General features: G+C 48.5%; 1 protein-coding gene across 10 annotated transcripts in view; it reads right to left on the bottom strand.

Moving 5' to 3' along the window:
• MTCL1 (microtubule crosslinking factor 1) overlaps positions 1–18,514 on the bottom strand; it is a 135,142-nt gene that overhangs the window by 40,040 nt on the left and 76,588 nt on the right. For 4 of the 10 annotated variants that reach the window (XM_017543926.1, XM_017543928.2, XM_017543922.2 and 1 more), the window contains exons 4-7: positions 15,195–15,254; positions 13,943–14,020; positions 8,356–9,657; positions 7,107–7,262 (exon numbers count right to left, since the gene is read on the bottom strand). In XM_017543926.1, the coding sequence (XP_017399415.1) occupies positions 7,107–7,262; positions 8,356–9,657; positions 13,943–14,020; positions 15,195–15,254 (1,596 nt within the window). The remainder of the gene's footprint in view (positions 1–7,106; positions 7,263–8,355; positions 9,658–13,942; positions 14,021–15,194; positions 15,255–18,514) is intronic. The other 6 variants (XM_017543929.2, XM_017543930.2, XM_037744041.1 and 3 more) reach the window with 3 other exon arrangements.

The following is an 18,514-nucleotide window of genomic DNA, read 5'->3' as shown; positions in this document are numbered from 1 at the left end:
TGTCTGCCAACTCAAGTCCCTGCTGGACATTCTTGGCTTGTGTGAAGTTCTGCACTGAGACTTCATCTCCCAGGGGCAATTATCTATAGATCTAGTATGGATCTGGGTGGAGAATGTGCCTCCAGATTGGTTTTGTGTTTGCTGGAGCTAGCAACATGACATAAATCCTTTTCTTTGGGATTCCTGGGCCAAACTGGTAACATCAATTCAAAGCCTGAGCCCGGGTGAGGCCAGCTCTAGCCCTCCTACTCCTGACCCAGAGCACATGCTGGGGAGACCAGTGTCCCCACTGCCTCCCGCTCCCTGCTCCCTGCTCCCTTCCCTGGGGCCAGCAGGCAGACACTTCTTTGTTTCCTTTCTTTCCCTGCAGGTGTCGGTCCCAGGCCCCATCTCCTGTTCCCTTGGAGCTTCTGAAACCCAAGGCTCCCACTTAACCAGTTCCGGCAACAATCTCCCTAATCCACCCACCTAAGGACCACAGAGACCACTTTGGCTCTCAATTCTTTTTTTATTTTGTTTTGTTTTGAGACAGGGTCTCGCTCTGTCACCCAGGCTGGAGTGCAGTAGTGCAATCTAGTCTCACTGCAACCTCTATCTCCTGGCTCTAGTGATTCTCCTGCTTCAGCCTCCTGAGCAGCCGGGGTTTGCAGGTGCCTGCCACGACACCCAGCTAATTTTTGTATTTTTAGTAGAGACAGGGTTTCAGCATGTTGGTCAGATTGGTCTCGAACTCTTGACCTCAAGTGATCCGCCCACCTCAGCCTCCCAAAGTGCTGGGATTAGAGGCGTGAGCCACCACGCCCAGCCTTCTGGTTCTCAATTCTAAAATCAATTCCAACTCTTGAAGATTTCCCTAAATTTCCTGGGAATTCAGCGATGTATTTAAGAGATACTTTGTATTTTATGCAGTGTTTTACTCAATATTTATTGAGCACCTCCAGTGCTAGGCACCATCTAAAGCATGGGGGATAGAGAGGTAAACACAGCGGCCACACCTGCCCTCCTGTATCTCAAGTGTTCTGCATAGGACCGTTTCCAGGTCACCGAGGCTGCTCTCCTGCCAGTTTTACTTTCCAGCTTTACATATTACTCTATAAACTTAAAATGTAAAAAATCCTCCTTATTTAATGCATTAGCTACTAGCCAAAAGCTTTACAGTATTAGGTGTAAAAACAGACATCCTAATCAAGCTTATTGTTTAAGAAAAGCAAAGCTCTATTAGTTTAGTTTCTATAGGTTACATGAACTATTTAGTTTGGTTTTAATTTTAATAAATAATACATATGTTAAGAAACCATTTTTATGTGAAACAATATATGAAGCTCATACTTCAGTGTCATTGGATATAAAACATGCTCTTTTGTTTGAACCACACCTTTGAAGGGTCACAGGAAAGGAGGTCCTGTGAGTTTGTTTACTGGGGAAGTCGGATCCACCTACAGTGGCTCCAACGTCGTCTCTGTAGACTGCTGCCTGGTCAATAGCAGACACGATTAGATCCTCCTGATGTATTAGAAGCTTCATTTTCCTTTATTGTCCATTTTTGCTAATGCAATATTAAAACTCCCACGGACAATGCTCCTAGCCGGGATGCCAACGTCACTCCAATGTTACAAAAAACAATAAACAAACATGCTATGGCAAAAGTTTTTGCCTAGAATTACTCTACTGTCACACAGCTGCATACAATCACATATATTTGGAGAAAAGTTTCACATGAAACATAAATGTCTTCTAAAAAAATTCCCCTTGGCCACCCAATCCCCAAAAGTTTGATTCTAAAAACCATTCTTTGTTCACTTACCTAGGATTCTGATTATACATCAAATTCATCTTCAACTCCCTATTAAAGCAGCTTATCTAAACCAACACCATCCTCACTTGTCTCTGAGGCTGCTGAGACACTAGTCTTGACATTGCAACCATCCTCCCATGTCAGTGTTCTGAAACTCCCACCCATGCCTTCCCCAACAGAGCTGCATCGCACAGGGATTAACAAAGGCTAACTTCCCCAACTCCAGAGAAAGTGGCTTATAAATTACTTCCCATACTTAAGAAGGTAACTTCACAATCTCAAACACAAACAGAAAAGGAAGGCTTTTCTTAACAGTCACTAGCGTGCCTAGCCATGCTACTCCTCTATTAGGACAATTCCACTGCCATGACCATGACTTCATTTTCTGGAGGGTTCTATTTTGTTCTGGCCAGTTTTGCAACCACTCGCTTCAAAAGCAGTACACGAGGCCAACACATGTGTGCAAATACTTGGCATAAAACCCCACGTAACTTCCTTGTGGCTGGCATTTCACAGCTGAGGCACATGGGATTGCGACTGCTTTGTGTGCTTTCTTGATTGAAGGATAAAAGCAGGCACTAAGGAGAAGAGCTCTCTGAGATTTCTGACTCAGAAACTCAATCCTCTAGGCACAGGCCTGGTCTCCTTTATATCTGAAATCTGACCAGTGTCCGTGCATGACTATTTCTCATTCAGAGCTATTTTTAAGGTGCCTCGCACATTCCAAACCATTCTACAGATCACTCTCTCTTAACAAATGCGAATGTCTCACATTTGACGGGAACCCCAGGGAGCAAGTCAGAGGAGTCCAGTGCACAGTGTGAGCATCTTGCTAACATCCACTGAGAAGGGCAGACAGCAGGAACACTTATCCTGAAGTCTGTTACTTTTTAGCAATTCATTTTTGGGTGGCTGCACTGATGCGTTAGTGGGTGTCCGTGGGTTCTGACTTCAGTTTGCTCCGGCTGTGGCTGTTTGCCACAAACTTCAAACTTCAGTTTGCTCTGGCTGTGGCCTCCTGGAGAGGCCACCCCTTTCCCAGGTTTAGTGAATGGCGGCATCTGAGCAGCAGGGCTCCTCCACTGCCCAGAGTTGCAATCTGCGAAAATGCGTCATGTGTAAGAATGCACTTCTTTTTATCCTCTTTATTATTATAACTGCTGCTGCTGGTACAACAACGAGTAGTAGTTGTAGTTTCTGTCTAGCTAAAATACCTTAGTCTTTCAAAATAATAATGTTTCTTTCCCCTTTCTCCAAATATAAAAATCCGTAAGGCAAAAGACACAGAGGCATTTTCTAAGTGCAGCTTCAGAAGCGGATCCTCTTTAAAAACTTCTGCTTAATGCCATTGATACTAGGTGTGCTATTGGGCCACCTCCCACACCCTTGAGGAACTACGGGCAGAGAGCTAAGGGGGATCTACACAGGTACAGTCATGGTTGCCCTGAGGGCAAAATTGGTGGTGGTTTAAAGGGAAATGTAAAAGGGAGCAAAGAAAGCTGCTGGCAAGACCTCCAGCTCCAGCCCTGCCTCAGTCTGCATGAAGGTGCCCATGTTTGTCTTTCTCCCAGTTACTCTGTGGGGTCTGATGAGTCTTAACACAGCAGCTTCTCTGGCCTGGCTGCTGGGCTGACTTATGGGAGTTTTGTGTACTGTTTCCATTAGAGCCTCATGGGAAAGCAACTGTTGGCAGCAAATTCAGGGATGTTCTCATTAAAAAGCTTTTAAGAGTTCTACTCCCCAGAATTGGCCATTGTACAATTCTTTAACACAATGTCATATTCAAACACCAAACTAACAAGGCTGTCAGAGTGACATTCACACCAGGGACAGGGCAGCCTCTCCCGACCCAGGTTCTGTGAGTGATCCATATCCAGCTCCTCTAATAAAAGGAAACACTGTGGAGGAATCAAAGTGGCTCCAGAACATGCCTTATTTAAAAAATAAATAAATAGGATGTGTTTGCAACAGAATTGAGTTTTCTCTTCTATGTGAAATGTCTTTGTGAATAAAAACATCAGAACAAGGGATGTTTAAAACTCCTGATTCACATTGCTTCCCCTTCTAGGAAATGACGCTCCCTAGACTTGGCCTTTCACTATGGAGATTTTTAGCTTTCTTGTTAAAATATACAAAATTAAAGAAAGCTAGACAGATGTTTAAAAAAGGTGCCATTCCATGACAAGGCAGTTGGCTCTACAGCAGCCGTTCAATTAGTTGTTAGAGTGACTCTTTAGAAACCCACCCAGGGGTCAGTGCAGAGCTCTCCTGCTGTTACAGATCGGATCCCTCCGGGGATGTGCTGGGGAGGGGGGCGCTGCAGCTGGCTGGAGGCTGTTCTAGACCCAGTTCTGCCACCAACCAGGAGGAGGGTTTATTGGGGAGCCGCTTCACTTCTCAGGCCTCATTTTTGTCATTTGCAGAATGAGAGACTTCATCTGAAGACCTGCTATTCCTTTCTGAGCTGCATTTGGAGATCCTGTGCCACCACATGGCACCAGCTCACTCTGCTAATCTACTTCCTGTGAAGCTTTATTGTCACTCAGTATTTGGTTTTCTTCAACTAGGTGTTTCTCTCTCCCAAATCACTACAAGTTTCTGAAGCTATGTGATGCATTTATGATGGTGACAACTTATCACTCCTCCAGGTTACACAATATGGACCTAGAAGAATCCAGGAGGAGGAGAGCTCTCTAATACAGGCTGTAACTGCACACAGCTACATGCGACACCCCTCGAAGGATGAACATTTGGGAGGGAAGATGCATTTCCTGTAAAACCGGCCATCAAAGGTAAGGGGGATGCCCTGTGCTGTGGTTCCAGAGCTGTGGTTCCAGAAACAGCCCATGACAAAGAAGAAAGAGCTACAGCGGGAAGGGAAAACCAGGACCCTGACTAGGGAAGCTGTGACACACTTTCCCCCTTGGAAATCCCCAATGGCAGGGCATAGCACTCTCTATTATTAATCGTACTTTAGGCCAGGTGTGGTGGCTCACGTCTGTAATCCCAGCACTTTGGGAGGCCGAGGCAGGCGGATCATGAGGTCAGGAGATCGAGACCATCCTGGCCATGATGAAGCCCCGTCTCTACAAAAATACAAAAAATTACCCAGGTGTGGTGCCAGCTACCCAGGAGGCTGAGGCAGGTAAATCGCTTGAATCCAGGAGACGGAGGTTGCAGTGAGCCAAGATCGTGCCACTGCACTCCAGCCTGGCAAAAAAAAAAGACTCCGTCTAAAAAAAAAAAAAAAAAAAAAAAATCATACTTTACACAGACATGGCATTTGGGCTTTTAAAGGTGCTTCCTCATTTAACAGTTCCTTTGCTCTGAATTACCCCTGTGTAATCTCGTCAGGTAGGCAGGGCAATGCTGTCATGCCCATTTTACAGATGAGAAAACACAGGTTGAGAGACTTGCCTGAGAAATTGAGCTGGGAATAAACACAGCCAGGCTAGGGCCCAGGGTCTCTGATGCCCAGGCCAGAGTCAATTCCAGTGTGGCAGGACATGCCTGCTAGCAACAGCTTGTGGGGCCGTGTTAGCTGAAAGCTGGGAAATGTGTCTTTCTGAGGTTTCCATCCTGGAGGTGGGTCACTCAGCCACTGGAAATGTGCGTAACTGTGGTTTGCTACTGCTCACACAACAGCGTTCTCGGAGGAAGGCCCTGAGTACAGTCTGGGCTAACAAAGGCGCTTCCTGTGATGGTTCCATGGAGTCCTAAATCACTCCATCTGTGGGGAAACTGGCAGTTCCCCAATATCTGCCTGTCCTGCTCTACTTTTGGCACAAAACTTAGGGACATCTCACTTGTGATTTAGGAATGAAAATACGCTGAATGACGTTCTGTAATACATGTCTAACTCTATGTCCAAACACAGTGTTAAGAAAACGTTAAAAACATTACAAAGGCTTATTCTGGACCCTCTAACTACGAGAGCTCTGGGGCACCCTGCTGCTCCCTGAATGCCCACGGCAGCTCCACACAGCTCACGGAGGTTCTGCTTGTTTCCTGGGAGGTTGGCACCAATGGGAGCGTGGCCGTTGGGCATGTGGAATGTCTCCTTGAACGCATCTCTGTCTGGTCCACATTTACTTTCCTCTGGGGCAGGGACCCAGATGCCACCTTCTCAGGCAGGGCTGACCTCTGCCCAGGTGACAGATGGAGGGTGGGCCTGCACAGGATGTTTCTGAAAACTTGTTTTGTTTTCATTTAAGCTTTTTAGAGGCTGTTTTCGTGCTGCTGTGTGTTCTGTCACAAGGGTAGAGGTGTGACACACATCCTCAGGGCCCAAATGGGAGATATTGGGACTCATGTGAGTAAGGCGGCAGCCCTTCGACAACTGTCTGACAACGCAGCAGGCAGCCTGGCCAGGTCATAGCAGCGCCGGCCCTGCCCCACCCTCCTGTCTCTGCTCACTTCATCTCCTAATCAAATCCAGCTGGCTTTTTTGCTGGGTGAGCTGCTGTCTCCCCTCAGTGTTTCGGTCCTCACCTCTTCCTCACCCCTGCCCTGCAGGAGCCACTCCCATGCCCTGGAGCTAAGTGCTAACGTCCCCAAGTGGACTAAGAAATTAAGAATCTTCATCAGTGTCTTAGAGAAGCTACTGTCCTTCTCTAGTGAAGAATATGTTGCTCCAGCCCTGCCAACAACCTGCCTTGACCAGTAGGGGCAGCGCCAGGGCTCGTTCCTCGGGAACCCCGTTTATCTCCCAGGTGGGGTGGCCTGTGTCTAGGAGCTTCCACTCTTCCAGGCTGCTCACAATGGTTCCAATCTCTGGTGGCTGGAGCCTTGTGTACATGGGGTTACTGTGGTGACAGAGACTGATAAGGGTGCCCACAGGTCAGGAGAGAGACTCCCTGATTCTCCCAACCAGCCAGCAATGTCACTCGAGACCATGGGACAGTCACAGAGACACAGGCAACAAAGAACTGAAAAGGGGAGTTTCCTCCATTGCAGGAAAGCCCATGTTGGGTTTTCATCCCTTCTTTCTCTGCGGTTGGACAAGAAGCCACTATGCGCTCACCAAGGAGCCTACCTCCAGGTGCCCCAGATCTGCAGGAACAGGAGGTGGACAGTGCCTGCAGTGAGCTGTCCTTCTGTCTGACAAGCACAGCAGTTCCCCGCATGCACCTGCACACACCTGCCTGTCCCAGTGCCCTGCAATGTGTTTGCTGCCAAGTGAGTTCCGCCCAAATTTCTACCTCCACCTGCCATGTTCCCTCAGGGCCTTGTCTGGGGCAGAAACCGTCACACAGCCAGCCATACAGGAAAAGGAGGGGGACGGTGTGGGGGATTGCTTGCTTGCGCTGACCTCCAGGCTGAAGCAGCTCTGGCGTCCTGGCCCGTGGCTCCCAGCATCCCCGTCTGCGCGGCGGTGCAGCTCCCGCGCGGCTCGGAGGCGCAGGCTCTCCCGCTCGTCCCCTCGGGCAGGCCCGAGCTGCCACTCCAGCTGCTCTCTCAGTCTGGACTGTTAGGTGCACGGGAGGGATTTGTTGTTGTTTTTAAAAATTTGAACAACAACAACAAAAAAAACAAAGGACAAGGAGGTGGGGGCAAGGAGGGGGGATGAAGAAAACAACAATGGATAAAGGAGACAACTGAGAAAATGAACAAAGAATGGCATGAACAGAAACACCAGCTTAAAGACAGTGGTGTAAGAAAGTGACGAGAACAGACCCGAGATGAGGATGAGCAAAAGGGCGGGTGGACACATCTGAAAAGCAAAAAGAGAAAGTAGGGGTGCAAAACACTGGTTACGGGGCACATGCGATGGCGATGCATGAATCCAGAACTCAACTGCAAGCACGCTACCCGCGAAGGAAATGGAACACGAGGCTCTTCCTTCCTTACTTGTGGGTCGAGCAGCCAAAGCCACAGTCCAGGGCGGCAGCTGGGCCATGCACCCAAGGCGAGGCTAGGACAGCAGTCCTCGGAGGCCCTCCGCGCCCTCCCCCGCGGCGTCAGGGCGGCGGGAGCCAGCAGAGCTTTTCCACCAAAACCATCCTTCTCAGCACCGCGCTCCTCACCCGCTTCGGCTGATCCTCCAGCGGGAGTGGGGGCCTGCGCTGCCTAGGGCCTTGGACTGCACTGTGTCCCTTGAAACACACCCAGGAAGGGACGTGCTCGTTAGCAAGTCTGCTAATTATCCTGACTGTGACATGCGTTTGTCTTAGCCTCCTCACGGCTTCTTCAGCGGGTGGCTGGTTGTTTGAGACACCAAGAGAGGAGCAAGGCCGGCCTGCGTCGAGCCCTATTGCTTCCAATGGGCTTAGCCTCGTGTCTGGGAGGGCCTCTAAACCACGAGTCGCGGTGCAGTTAAAAATAAGACAGGAAAAAGGAAAAAGAAACAAGGCAATACAAGAGAACTTAAAAAAAAAAACAAAAAAAAAAACGGAGCCCAACCAAGAGAGAGGATCCGGTTGCCCCGGAGGCTTTAGTACAATGCAGGTTTGAAATCATAACCAAGCAGCCGTGAGCAGCGTGAGCCCGAGTGCAGCAATGCCAGCGAGAAGAAGGAAGAGCAAGGTGGAGCAGGGAGGCGAAGCCACAAGCCCCCTTACCTGCAAGTCGGGGCCCAGCTCCTTCCCCAGGTTCCCGATGGGGGAGTCCCGGGACACAGAAGTCACAGTGGAGAGGAAGCTGGAGGACTCTGTGAGGTGGGGCAAGGGGGACAGGCCATCCCCAATGCGGTTCACCTGCTCCAGGAAGGCCTGCAGCTCCTTCCTGAAAGCCTTCATCTTGGCATTGATGGTCCCCAGCAGGTGGGGCTCCTGCTGGTCCCCCTCGCCCTGATCTTCTTCACCTTGCAGGCCAGGCCCTGGTGAGGGCGCACCACCCTGCAGCCCGGCATCGTGGAGGAAGCTGTCGGTGTCTGTGATGAGGCGCTCCATGGTCCGCTCCAGCCGCTGGGCCTCGTGCTTTAGGGTCACTAGGCACTCGGAGTCCTCCTGGGCCTTCAGGAGCTCCGTGGGGCACGGCTCGCTGGCCTCCGATGGCTTCCCGCTCTCAAAGCCTGATGTCTTCTCGAATATTTCCTCCGAGTCACTCTCCCCGCCAACAGGCCCTTCCCGCTTGGGCTGGGGCAGGCGGCCCTCCTCCCCATCGCTCTCCTTCTTGCCTGCATCGCTCTCGGCGTCACTGTCTCGAGGACTGGGGGCGTGGGCGGCCAGGTCGCAGCGCTGGATGTTGGACAGCAGCGCGTGGTTCTCGTGCTGCAGTTTGAGTACCTTGCCACTGAGCTCGCTGATCTGCAGCCTGGCCGACTTCAGCTCCTCCTGCAGGGGAGCCCCACCCCCAGCACTAGGACTCACACCCTCCCCGAGCCAGCCCGGCTCCCGGGGAGGCTCAAACTTGAACTTGCTGAGCTCGTGGGTCAGCTGCCGGTTGTGGTCTTCAATCTCGGAGATGGACCTCCGGAGCAGCTCCGCTTCCTCTTCCACAAACTGCAGGTGGCGGCGGAGCTCCGTGGAGGACTCCAGGGAGTCGCCAAAGGGTGAGGTAGGAATGCTGGGTGCGTGGTCCCGGCCCGGGCCCTCCCGCTCCTGCTGGCTCCGCATGTCCTCCATCTCCGCCTTGAGGCCTCGGTTCTCAACCTCCAGCTCGACTATTTTCCGGCCCAAGATGTTGGCTTCCTCCTCCACCATCTTCAGCCTCAGCTTCAGCTCAGCCTCCCTGGTGCTGGGGGGCCCGCCTGCTTCCCCCGTGGGCAGGGGACTGTCCACATCCCCATAGAGGGACTTGTACTTCTGGAGCTCCTGCTCCAGCTCGTCCTTCTCCCTTCCTAGCTTGGCCATCTTTTTGCGCATCAGGAAGGCTTCCTCTTTGGCAAACTGGAGCTGGCACTTCAAATCGGCACTGTCATCCTGCCAGAAGAAAACAGCCCGGGAGAAGGGTTATTTGAAAATACCAAATGTTCGTGTTTTTCATGATTCCCCTCACACCTCGCCCCCAAAACACACACAAACACCAAACACCGATCTTCCCATCGGTGCCATTGAGTTACACAGAGAAAGAGCCAAGACAAAGCAGAGGTGGGTCCGGGGGGCTTTGTGGAAGGGACCTGGGAAAGGCCTACAGTTTGTTTTCTGCCACAGAAACAAAAGAAACCAAAAAAATTAGTTTGGAAAAAAAAAGTTCATGTCGCAACCATGATACAAATTATGAGCAAAGAAGGGAAAACAAAATGAAACCCGAAACCCAGTGGGAAGGCACAACCTCTCCTTGCTTTGTGGATCCCACCTGGTTACTTACCAACACCAGTAAGAGACAGCAGGACCCCTCGCCAAGGCCTGGTGCAGGCACACAGGGTTCAGAGCCTCTTCCGCCCTGCTGCACTCACCACCTCCAATGTGCAGACCTCCCTCATTCAAAGTGGCCTGCAATCCACGAGGTCTGACCAGGATGGGGAAGTCAGGCCACCCCAAATAACAGCTCAGCTTTCCCCTGGTTTCCTAAGGTACCTGAGACTGGGCAATTCACTTCTCTCCATCCCAGTCTCCCCAGCCCTAATGTCCCACAAGAATGATATGACCAAAAAAAAATGAGGTATGAGCCTGAGGATGCTTTGAAGTCCAGGCACGTGCTGAGTCAATACCGAGCTCTGAAGGCTGGTACACACTGGGTACTACAGACCCAGACACCTGGGCTCCTTGCAGTCTTTCGCCATGCAAGTGCAACTTCAGAGGCCTTTGCATATGTTCCTTTCCCTTTGGTTGCTGTAATGCAGCAGGAAATTAAACTTGGAGACCCAAGGCAAGGAGGTAAGTGCTGGATGGTCAAGTGTATCAAAACCTAAGAAGTGTCCTCATCAGGCTTCAAGAGGGTTCTGGAAGGTCCTCAAAGCTGACTCTGCTGCTCATGGCCTGCACTGCTTGGTTGAGGTCAAAACAGCAGTTTTCAGATCCACTGGAAAGTCAACTCTGCTTTGCAGGGCTGGTCTCGTTTTGAAGCCAGATAAATCCCCGTTTTGGTTTTGCAAAAACGTTTTACTATTCACAGTCAGTGGATGGGAAAAATGACTGATTTCATGAATCACTCCTCATTGATCGGCCATCAGAAGTTCCAGAAGGCTTTAGCAAAGGTTTCCCCCATCACACAGAGAAACTGTCAACAACAGCTCTGTGGGAGTCAATTCCCACGGCCCCAGTGGAGGAAAAGGCATCAAACTGCTCTCCAGACCTGTTGACCCTTCTTTGGAACAAGTCAGCCCCTGAGGGAGAATTAACCCTTTCAGATCATCACGTGTGCTCACAGTGCAGCTTTTACACCCAGAGCATGGCTCATTCTCTGCCGCAGTCTGGTCACACACTCACCATCTGGCAGAAAGAGAAATGCCTCCCTCAGCACGCTCCAGCTTTCCTCCTTCCACTCTGCCTGGTCCTTCCTTGCTCACCACAAACCCCATGGAAAGGGGAAAAACGGTATGATAAGGAAGGCTCAGACCAATACCTATGACCAAGTGTGCCACCACTGCCATAGGGAAAGCTTGCCTGGCGCTATCCGTGCATCCTCACGAGGATGACCGCGCCCACAGTCATCTCTTACCTGAGGACAAAACCAGGCCTGCTGTACTTGGGGTCAAACATGCTGCCCGAGTCCTAGCTTTGCCCCCCGCTACTGTCCAAGGGACCTGGGATAATCACTGAACGTGTCTCTTTGTATCTAAAGCAGGAACGCTCACTTAACAATAAGGTCATTGTGAAGGTAAAATGAAATAATGGTCTGTATATGATAAATCATAAACCTAAATAGTATATTTATCACATAAATAGGTTTGCATATGAAAAATCACCGTGCTCTAACTCCCTGAAATTAATTTTCTTATTTGTCTGAAACACAATTAATATTGCGTAAAGGAGCCAATAAATGGTTCTTTTCCTTCTTTGCACATTAGGAGAATAATATATAAATGTCACATGGTCTTTGAGTTCTGAGAACTTATCACGTGAAGGATTTGGTTGGGTTTTGGTTAGGTAGATATAAAAAGCATTCCTGTGACTAACTCGATATAAGGCTGCCTGCCCTTCTAGCAAATATTGAGGCAAATGGGCTATTATCACCACTGGGGTAATGATATATTTTTTTAAAGAACCTACACAGAATACACGGGCTGTGTAGAATACAACAGTGCAATCTTGGCTCACTATGACCGCTGCCTCCCAGGTTCAGGCAATTCTCCTGCTCCCTGCCTCTGCCTCCTAAGTAGCTGGGACTACAAGAGCATGCCACTGCACCCAGCTAATTTTTGTATTTTTAGAAGAGATGAGGTTTTGCCATGTTGGCCAGGCTGGTCTCGAACTCCTGACCTCAGGTGATCCACCACCTCAGCCTCCCAAAGTGGTGGCATTACAGGTGTGAGCCACTGTGCCTGGCCTTGTTCATCATTCTTTCAAGAAATATTAAGTACCTACTATGTCCCAGAAGTTGACATCTTACTTTTAACCTCAGCTTCTTGGAACTTTCAAAAGTAGAGCAAACAAAAGCACCTTTTCAATTTTTGATAAACATAGATTTGTAAGAAATCCAAATACACAGACAGATCTTTGTTGTTCCCATGAAGGAATGGAGTTTAAGCTAAAGTACCTATCATTGGAGATGGACTGTAAATACCTAAAAGCTTGGGACCAGAAAACAGGGGAGTGCCTTCAGCTCCATTGTTAACTTGAGAGCCAGTGTCTGTCCATTGTCAAAAATCATCTAACTGATCCCATCTCCACCTTTGAAGCAGAGAAATCTGTGGCAGCAGAAATCATGGAGGGCTGCATTGTCCAGCTGCAGGGAAACTCAGCCCCACTTTCCACCCTCCTTGAGCCTGGGACTCGAGACTGGGCTAGACAAGGGGCAGGCAGGGCTGCCTGCTGTGACCCGCATCAGTGGAAACTTGCAGCTGGCAAGGTCTTGATGTGGTAGAGCCAGAACAGGAGGGGCAGAGTTGTCTGCATGGTGCGGGAGGCTTTTGGCTCAATCAGGTGTTTGGGCCAGGGAGTCAGGCAATCCCACTCTGCCTTGTCGCTCCTCGCTCACCACAAACCCCATGGAAGAGGAAAAATGATATGACAAGGAAAGCTCAGGGAAATACCTACAACCAACTCCTGGGAGTCTCTCTGAGAAGCTGAACTGAAAAACTGGGGAGGGAGGTACAATCTCTGAGAAGTATCCTGAAACATGCTGGAGATTATACATGCTTATCTGTACCTGCTCATGCAGGTAGAAGGTCCCCATAGAGCCTTCAAATCACCTTCATTTCTGGAAACCTTCAACCTTACACCATTCCCGTCCCTCCACCGTCCATTACAAATCTATCATAGAATTCTCCTCCATCTCCTTGAACCTAAACCCAGGTCACTAAAAGCAGCAAGATCCTATGACATACTCTAACAAGTATCAATTTGTAGATTACCTGAGGATTGATAAAATGTCCAAAATGTCTTCTCGGTCCTTAAAGAAAAAAGCTATCCAAGCACCAGGAAGTCTAACATAAGATTGAATCATGCTGTCATATCTACTTAACCACCACGCATGCACTATGAGGCCTGCCACCAAGGCTAAAGCACTTTTTGAAAGAAAGACCGTCCTGGAAGCCATGGGAGAGTGTGTATTAAATGAAGGGGTCAGACATCCTCCGTGAGGTCTAGGCAGCTGGAGCAGGACTCGCTGCATCTGCTGGGTGTTGTGTGCAGGAGAGGGGTGGCCTGAGGGAAGCTGAGCTCAGTCTGTTCTGAGCGGGGGAAGCCACTCCTTCTCATAAGATGGGGAATCGCAGCTTCAGCTCAGGCAGCGGGAGGCTGGATGCCCATCTTATCTTGTAATCATAGGCTTCTTAAAACTCTGCCAAGACTCTAGTGAAGGGGGCAAAACCAAGTCTAAACTGAAGGATATCATTTCTGCTTTCAAGAGATCATTGGATAGCCCCAGGAATGCGGTATGAAAGCAGGTCAAGTCCAACCTTCCATATGACACACGATTCCTGATGCGGGCAGAGGACAGGCATGGCCAGGAGGGGGAGACACCCAGGGGCCCACCACCATCACCACCAGTGAGAAAGGCCTTGTCAAGCAACAGAAATATATCACTCTCTGTATATATTCTTTGGCTTGCAAGTCGGCCGTCCAGCCAGCACCCCAAGCGGGTGACTGCCCGCGTGCCTACCTTGCGCCGGGGCGCCAGCTTCCTTTGGGTTTTGGTTGCGGGCCTGCAGTTCCCAGGGCGCTCCATTCCACCATTCTGCTGAACAGAAACTGCTTCCTCAATAATCCCGCAGGCCGGGTGGGCGGTTCAACGCATCCCAGGTACCCGGCTTTCTGACACTTGCCTAAGGAGCAGCAGCTCCTGTTCTTGGCCCATTTTACCCACAGGGTGAATGCAACTCCATGCTGTTCATTTCACAATGGGGCAGAATTTCCCCTATTAAGGAAAAGATCTTCCCTGGGCAAGAGCCAGTCAACTGAAAACACTCTCAACCCAGGAGAGTATAAGCACTCAGCAGCAGGATGGCAGACTTTAATCTCCCTGTTATTAATAGATTCCAAAGTGAGACTGGGAGGCTAGGAGGGGTGAAAGGGAACAGTTGGGCTTTAGTGTTCCTGCTGCTACAGGGGCCTGCCCCTCCTTGAATGATGCCCTGGGGATCAGTGAGTTTGGAGAATGGAGAAACCCGAGGGGATCCTTATGAGGGGAGTTCACAGGGACTGGGCTGCACCAGGCTCCACTAGGTCGGTGGAGGTCGCTGAGCTCTTAGTTACCCCAACTCATTGTGTCTCTCTAATTACTACTTGCTCTCAGAGTGCAGTGAGCTGATATCCCAATAACACCTTTGTTCTCTCTACCACCTAATGCTAGCAGCAATTTTTAGAAAAGAATCCCATTAAACAGCTTTACAGAAAAGCTAGGAAAGTTTTGAAGAATACATACTGTGCATCTAGAAAGGGCTGAGAATATTTTACCTTCAGTTAGAACCATTTAAGATATTGTTTGGCTGACACGTTAAAAAACAAAAGCAACAACAACAACATTCAAAAGAATGGCTTATGAAATGACTCAACACCACAGTGGAGGTTTTATTTCACTGTGTGGATGACTTTGAAGGTCAAACACTTTTTACCATTTATGAGTACCGCCAGGCCCCTAAACTACACTTAGTTCTGTTTCACACGAAGCCAGTTCTTTTTCCTGAAGAAATCACCAGCTTGTCAGCATGAGGGAGAAACAAGAGGAAGGAGCTGTGGCTTTAGAAAGAAAATGTCCACCCTGTGGAAGTCAGGAATGAGGCCACATATTTGGGCAGGTAATGTTTCCCTGAATGTTTTAAAGGCAAAGCTAACACTTATTGAAAAAAATTAAAAATTAAAAAAGTGACTTCACTTATAGGAGATATAGCATTAGAATGAAAACCTTCGCTTACCTGGTTAAAGGTTTTCTTCTCTTTGTACATTTCCCGACTGCTTCTTCTTTTTAGGGAACTCTGAAATAGAACCAAGTGACATTCTGTGACGAAGGGCTCACACGTGACGGCCAGCACCAGCGAACATCGTCCCCACACGTAGGGACGCACACATTGAACAGAGGCTGTTTCCCACCAGAATCAAGAAACAACTTAGAATAAATGAGATCTTTGCTAAGAGTAGAATTAAATAAATTAATTAATTAATTAAATAAATTAAATAAAAAACAACTTAGAATCAACCTGTAAATGTAGTTGGAGAAGTTTGATGAAGTCTTTGAATCTTAAGATTCTTAAAATCCTAACTATTGTATTTGGGATATTCCTTAAGTATCTAGTTAAATGAAAAAGGAGGCTAGCTGGAACAATTTTAACAATGCAGAGAAGGCAAAAAAAGGAGGAAAAAGGCAGGATGTTGGGGAAACAGGTACTCGGCTTTCTGGAGCTGGTTCATCTTCCAAATTATGTTTTGTTTGGGCTAACATGAGAATTAATTGGTGTTTCCTGGCCAGGTGCAGTGGCTCATGCCTATAATCCCAGTGCTTTGGGATGCCAAGGCGGGAGGATCACTTGGGGTCAGGAGTTCAAGACCATCCTGGACAACATAGTAGTAAGACTTTGTCTCCACAAAAAATAATTTTTAAAAACTTAGCTGGGTGTGGAGTTGTGTGCCTGCAGTCCCAGCTACTAGGGCAACTGAGGTGGGAGAATTGTTTGAGCCCAGGAGTTCGAGGCTGCAATGAGCTATGGTCAGGCCTGTAGCCCTCCCTGTACTTCAGCCTGGGCAACAGAGCAAGACCCTGCCTCAGAAAAAAAAAATTAACTGGTGTTTCCTGAGTGGCCAGATAAAAAGTGGTGTGAAGGAAGACAAGGGCGGCCCTTGTTTATAGAGAAAACCTAAGTAGGTTGTGAAATTCTCAAAAAACCCACTCCAATTCATGGCTAATCCTCCATCTTAAAGATCTTACAAAGTTCATAACTTATTTCTATGTGAAATGAAGGCCTTGGCTGTGTCCTTTCATGCCTGGGAGCCCTGCCTAGTTTTACATTATAGACTCCAGGCAAGAAGTGCAAATACATCTGAAAACACAAACAGGAGTATGAATAAAGGGGCCGGGGCTGTCTACAACAAACTGGGAGCCAGGCCAGCTCCTGCAAAGGGAAAGTGTGAAGGCAGAAAGAAATGAGAAGTGAGAAGCGTCCTAGAGGAATATGAAGGGATTTGTAGCCTCTTAATCTGCAAAGATTAAGTTAATCCTGAGTAAAGCTGGAAGGAAGCAGGTGGGGAAGCAGATCTCTGCTGGCCCCAGACCTATCAAGGCAAACCTGCAAAAGGGAAGAGACTGTCCCTGACACCTACCTTCTTCCCCTCTGCAGCTCCACCTCGGTTACCAGCGACCTCATCTGAGGTCTGCTCAGAGCCCTCTCTCGGCTTTATTCCTGGGTGCCCACCCTATATCAGAAGGCTTTGCAAAGGAGGCTCTATGCAAGTCACTTACATCACAGTTAGAACTTAAGTTCGTTAACTCAGTACTGTTCACATTTTAAGTGTCTCACTCTCAGAATGTCAGGCCTTGCCATTTATTGGAGGAATCCTGGTTAAGAAACAGTTAAAATTCTAGCTGCCCCTTAGCCTCTAGGAGGCTAGAGACCTGGAAAAACTAAAATAGATAATTAAGAGAAGACCTTCAGGGCAGAGGGGTGAAGAGGGTCACAGAATCATCATGGGGTAGGGGTGGCAGGCTCCCTGGCTAACAAAGGTGGAAGGAATCCCAGCTGCAGGAGGCTTTATTTCATCTTTTCGGTAAAGCAGGTCACACTACAAAGAGAACCAGTCTCCTTCAACAGATAAACGTTAGCCTGTCTTAAAAACAGCTTAAGTTTCTCCACCCTTAATAAGGAAGCTTCCCAAGATTTTTATCTTCATGCTTCAGTTAAGAAGTTTCTTTTGTTTTGTTTTGAGATGGAATCTCGCTCTGTCGCACAGGCTGGAGTGTAGTGATGATGTCAGCTCACTGCAACCTCCACCTCCCAGGTTCAAGCGATTCTCCTGCTTCATCCTCCCAAGTAGCTAGGATTATAGGTTCATACCACCACGCTTAGCTAATTTTTTTTTTTTTTTAAGTAGAGACGAGGTTTCATCACATTGGCCAGGCTGGTCTCAAACTCCTGACCTCAGGTGATCCACCTGCCTTGGCCTCCCAAACTGTTGGGATTACAGTTGTGAGCCACCGTGTCCAGCCAGATGTCTCTTTTATTTCAATAAGCTGAATGAGATAAATCCTGATGTTTCAAAAAAGAAGGGAGAGAGCCTGCTCCCAAGCTTTAACCTAAGGGACTTAATTCCAGGGCTGTAATAGCGGTCAGAGCTCACAGTGAGTGCAGAGCTGGGTGTACCTGGGTTTCATCACATTCTCCCAAGGTATGCACTAAAGAAAACTAAATACAAGTAAAATGAAAGTTTGAACCGGAGACAAAATCTATGCAGAATCCTGGGTTGCTGCATTTGAGGCTGGTGGCTGGAGCACATGCTGGGTGGGAGCCCTTGGATGGACTCTTCCAGCCACCCCCACCCCATGTGTCCCTTCCCCTTGCTGATGGGCTGTCAACTACAGCCCTGAGTCCTGACATCCTTCTAGCAAATCACAGAACAGGCAAGGAGTCATGGGGCACTCCTCTTCCATTCACTCCTCTGCCATTCACAATGGCAATTACATAGCAAGGGTTAAAAGTTTTAAAGTTAACCAGAGGCTCAGCCCAGTGGCTCATGCCTGCAATCCTAGCACTTCAGGAGGCTGAGGCCAAGGTGGGTAGATCACTTGAGGTCAGGAGTTCAGGACTGGCCTGACCAACATGCTGAAACCCTGTCTCTACTAAGAATACAAAAATAAGCTGGGCATTGTGGCTTACAGCTGTAATTCCAGCTGCTCGGGAGACTAAGGCAGGAGAATTGCTTGAACCTGGGAGGTGGTTTGTAGTGAGCTGAGATCGTGCCACTGCACTCTAGCCTGGGCAACAGAATGAGACTCCCTCTCACAAAATAAATTTAAAATAAATAAAGAAATAAATAAATAAGTTAACCAGAAATTTGCAGAACCTGTATGAAGGAAATCATAAAACACTGAGGGTCAACATAAAATAATGCTTAACGCTGCCTAATGGGAAGACCTTATGTTATAAAGATGCCATGTTTCTTCCAAATCATTTTGTAAGTATGATGTCATTGTAACCAAAGCCCTTAAATATATATATATATATATATATATATATATATATATATA

The sequence above is a fragment of the Cebus imitator genome, unplaced genomic scaffold, assembly GCF_001604975.1.
Source record: "Cebus imitator isolate Cc_AM_T3 unplaced genomic scaffold, Cebus_imitator-1.0 Scaffold162, whole genome shotgun sequence".
Classification (NCBI taxonomy): domain Eukaryota; kingdom Metazoa; phylum Chordata; class Mammalia; order Primates; family Cebidae; genus Cebus; species Cebus imitator.
The sequence above is the reverse complement of the archived record's forward strand: the minus strand, read 5'-3'. Positions and strand labels throughout refer to the sequence as shown.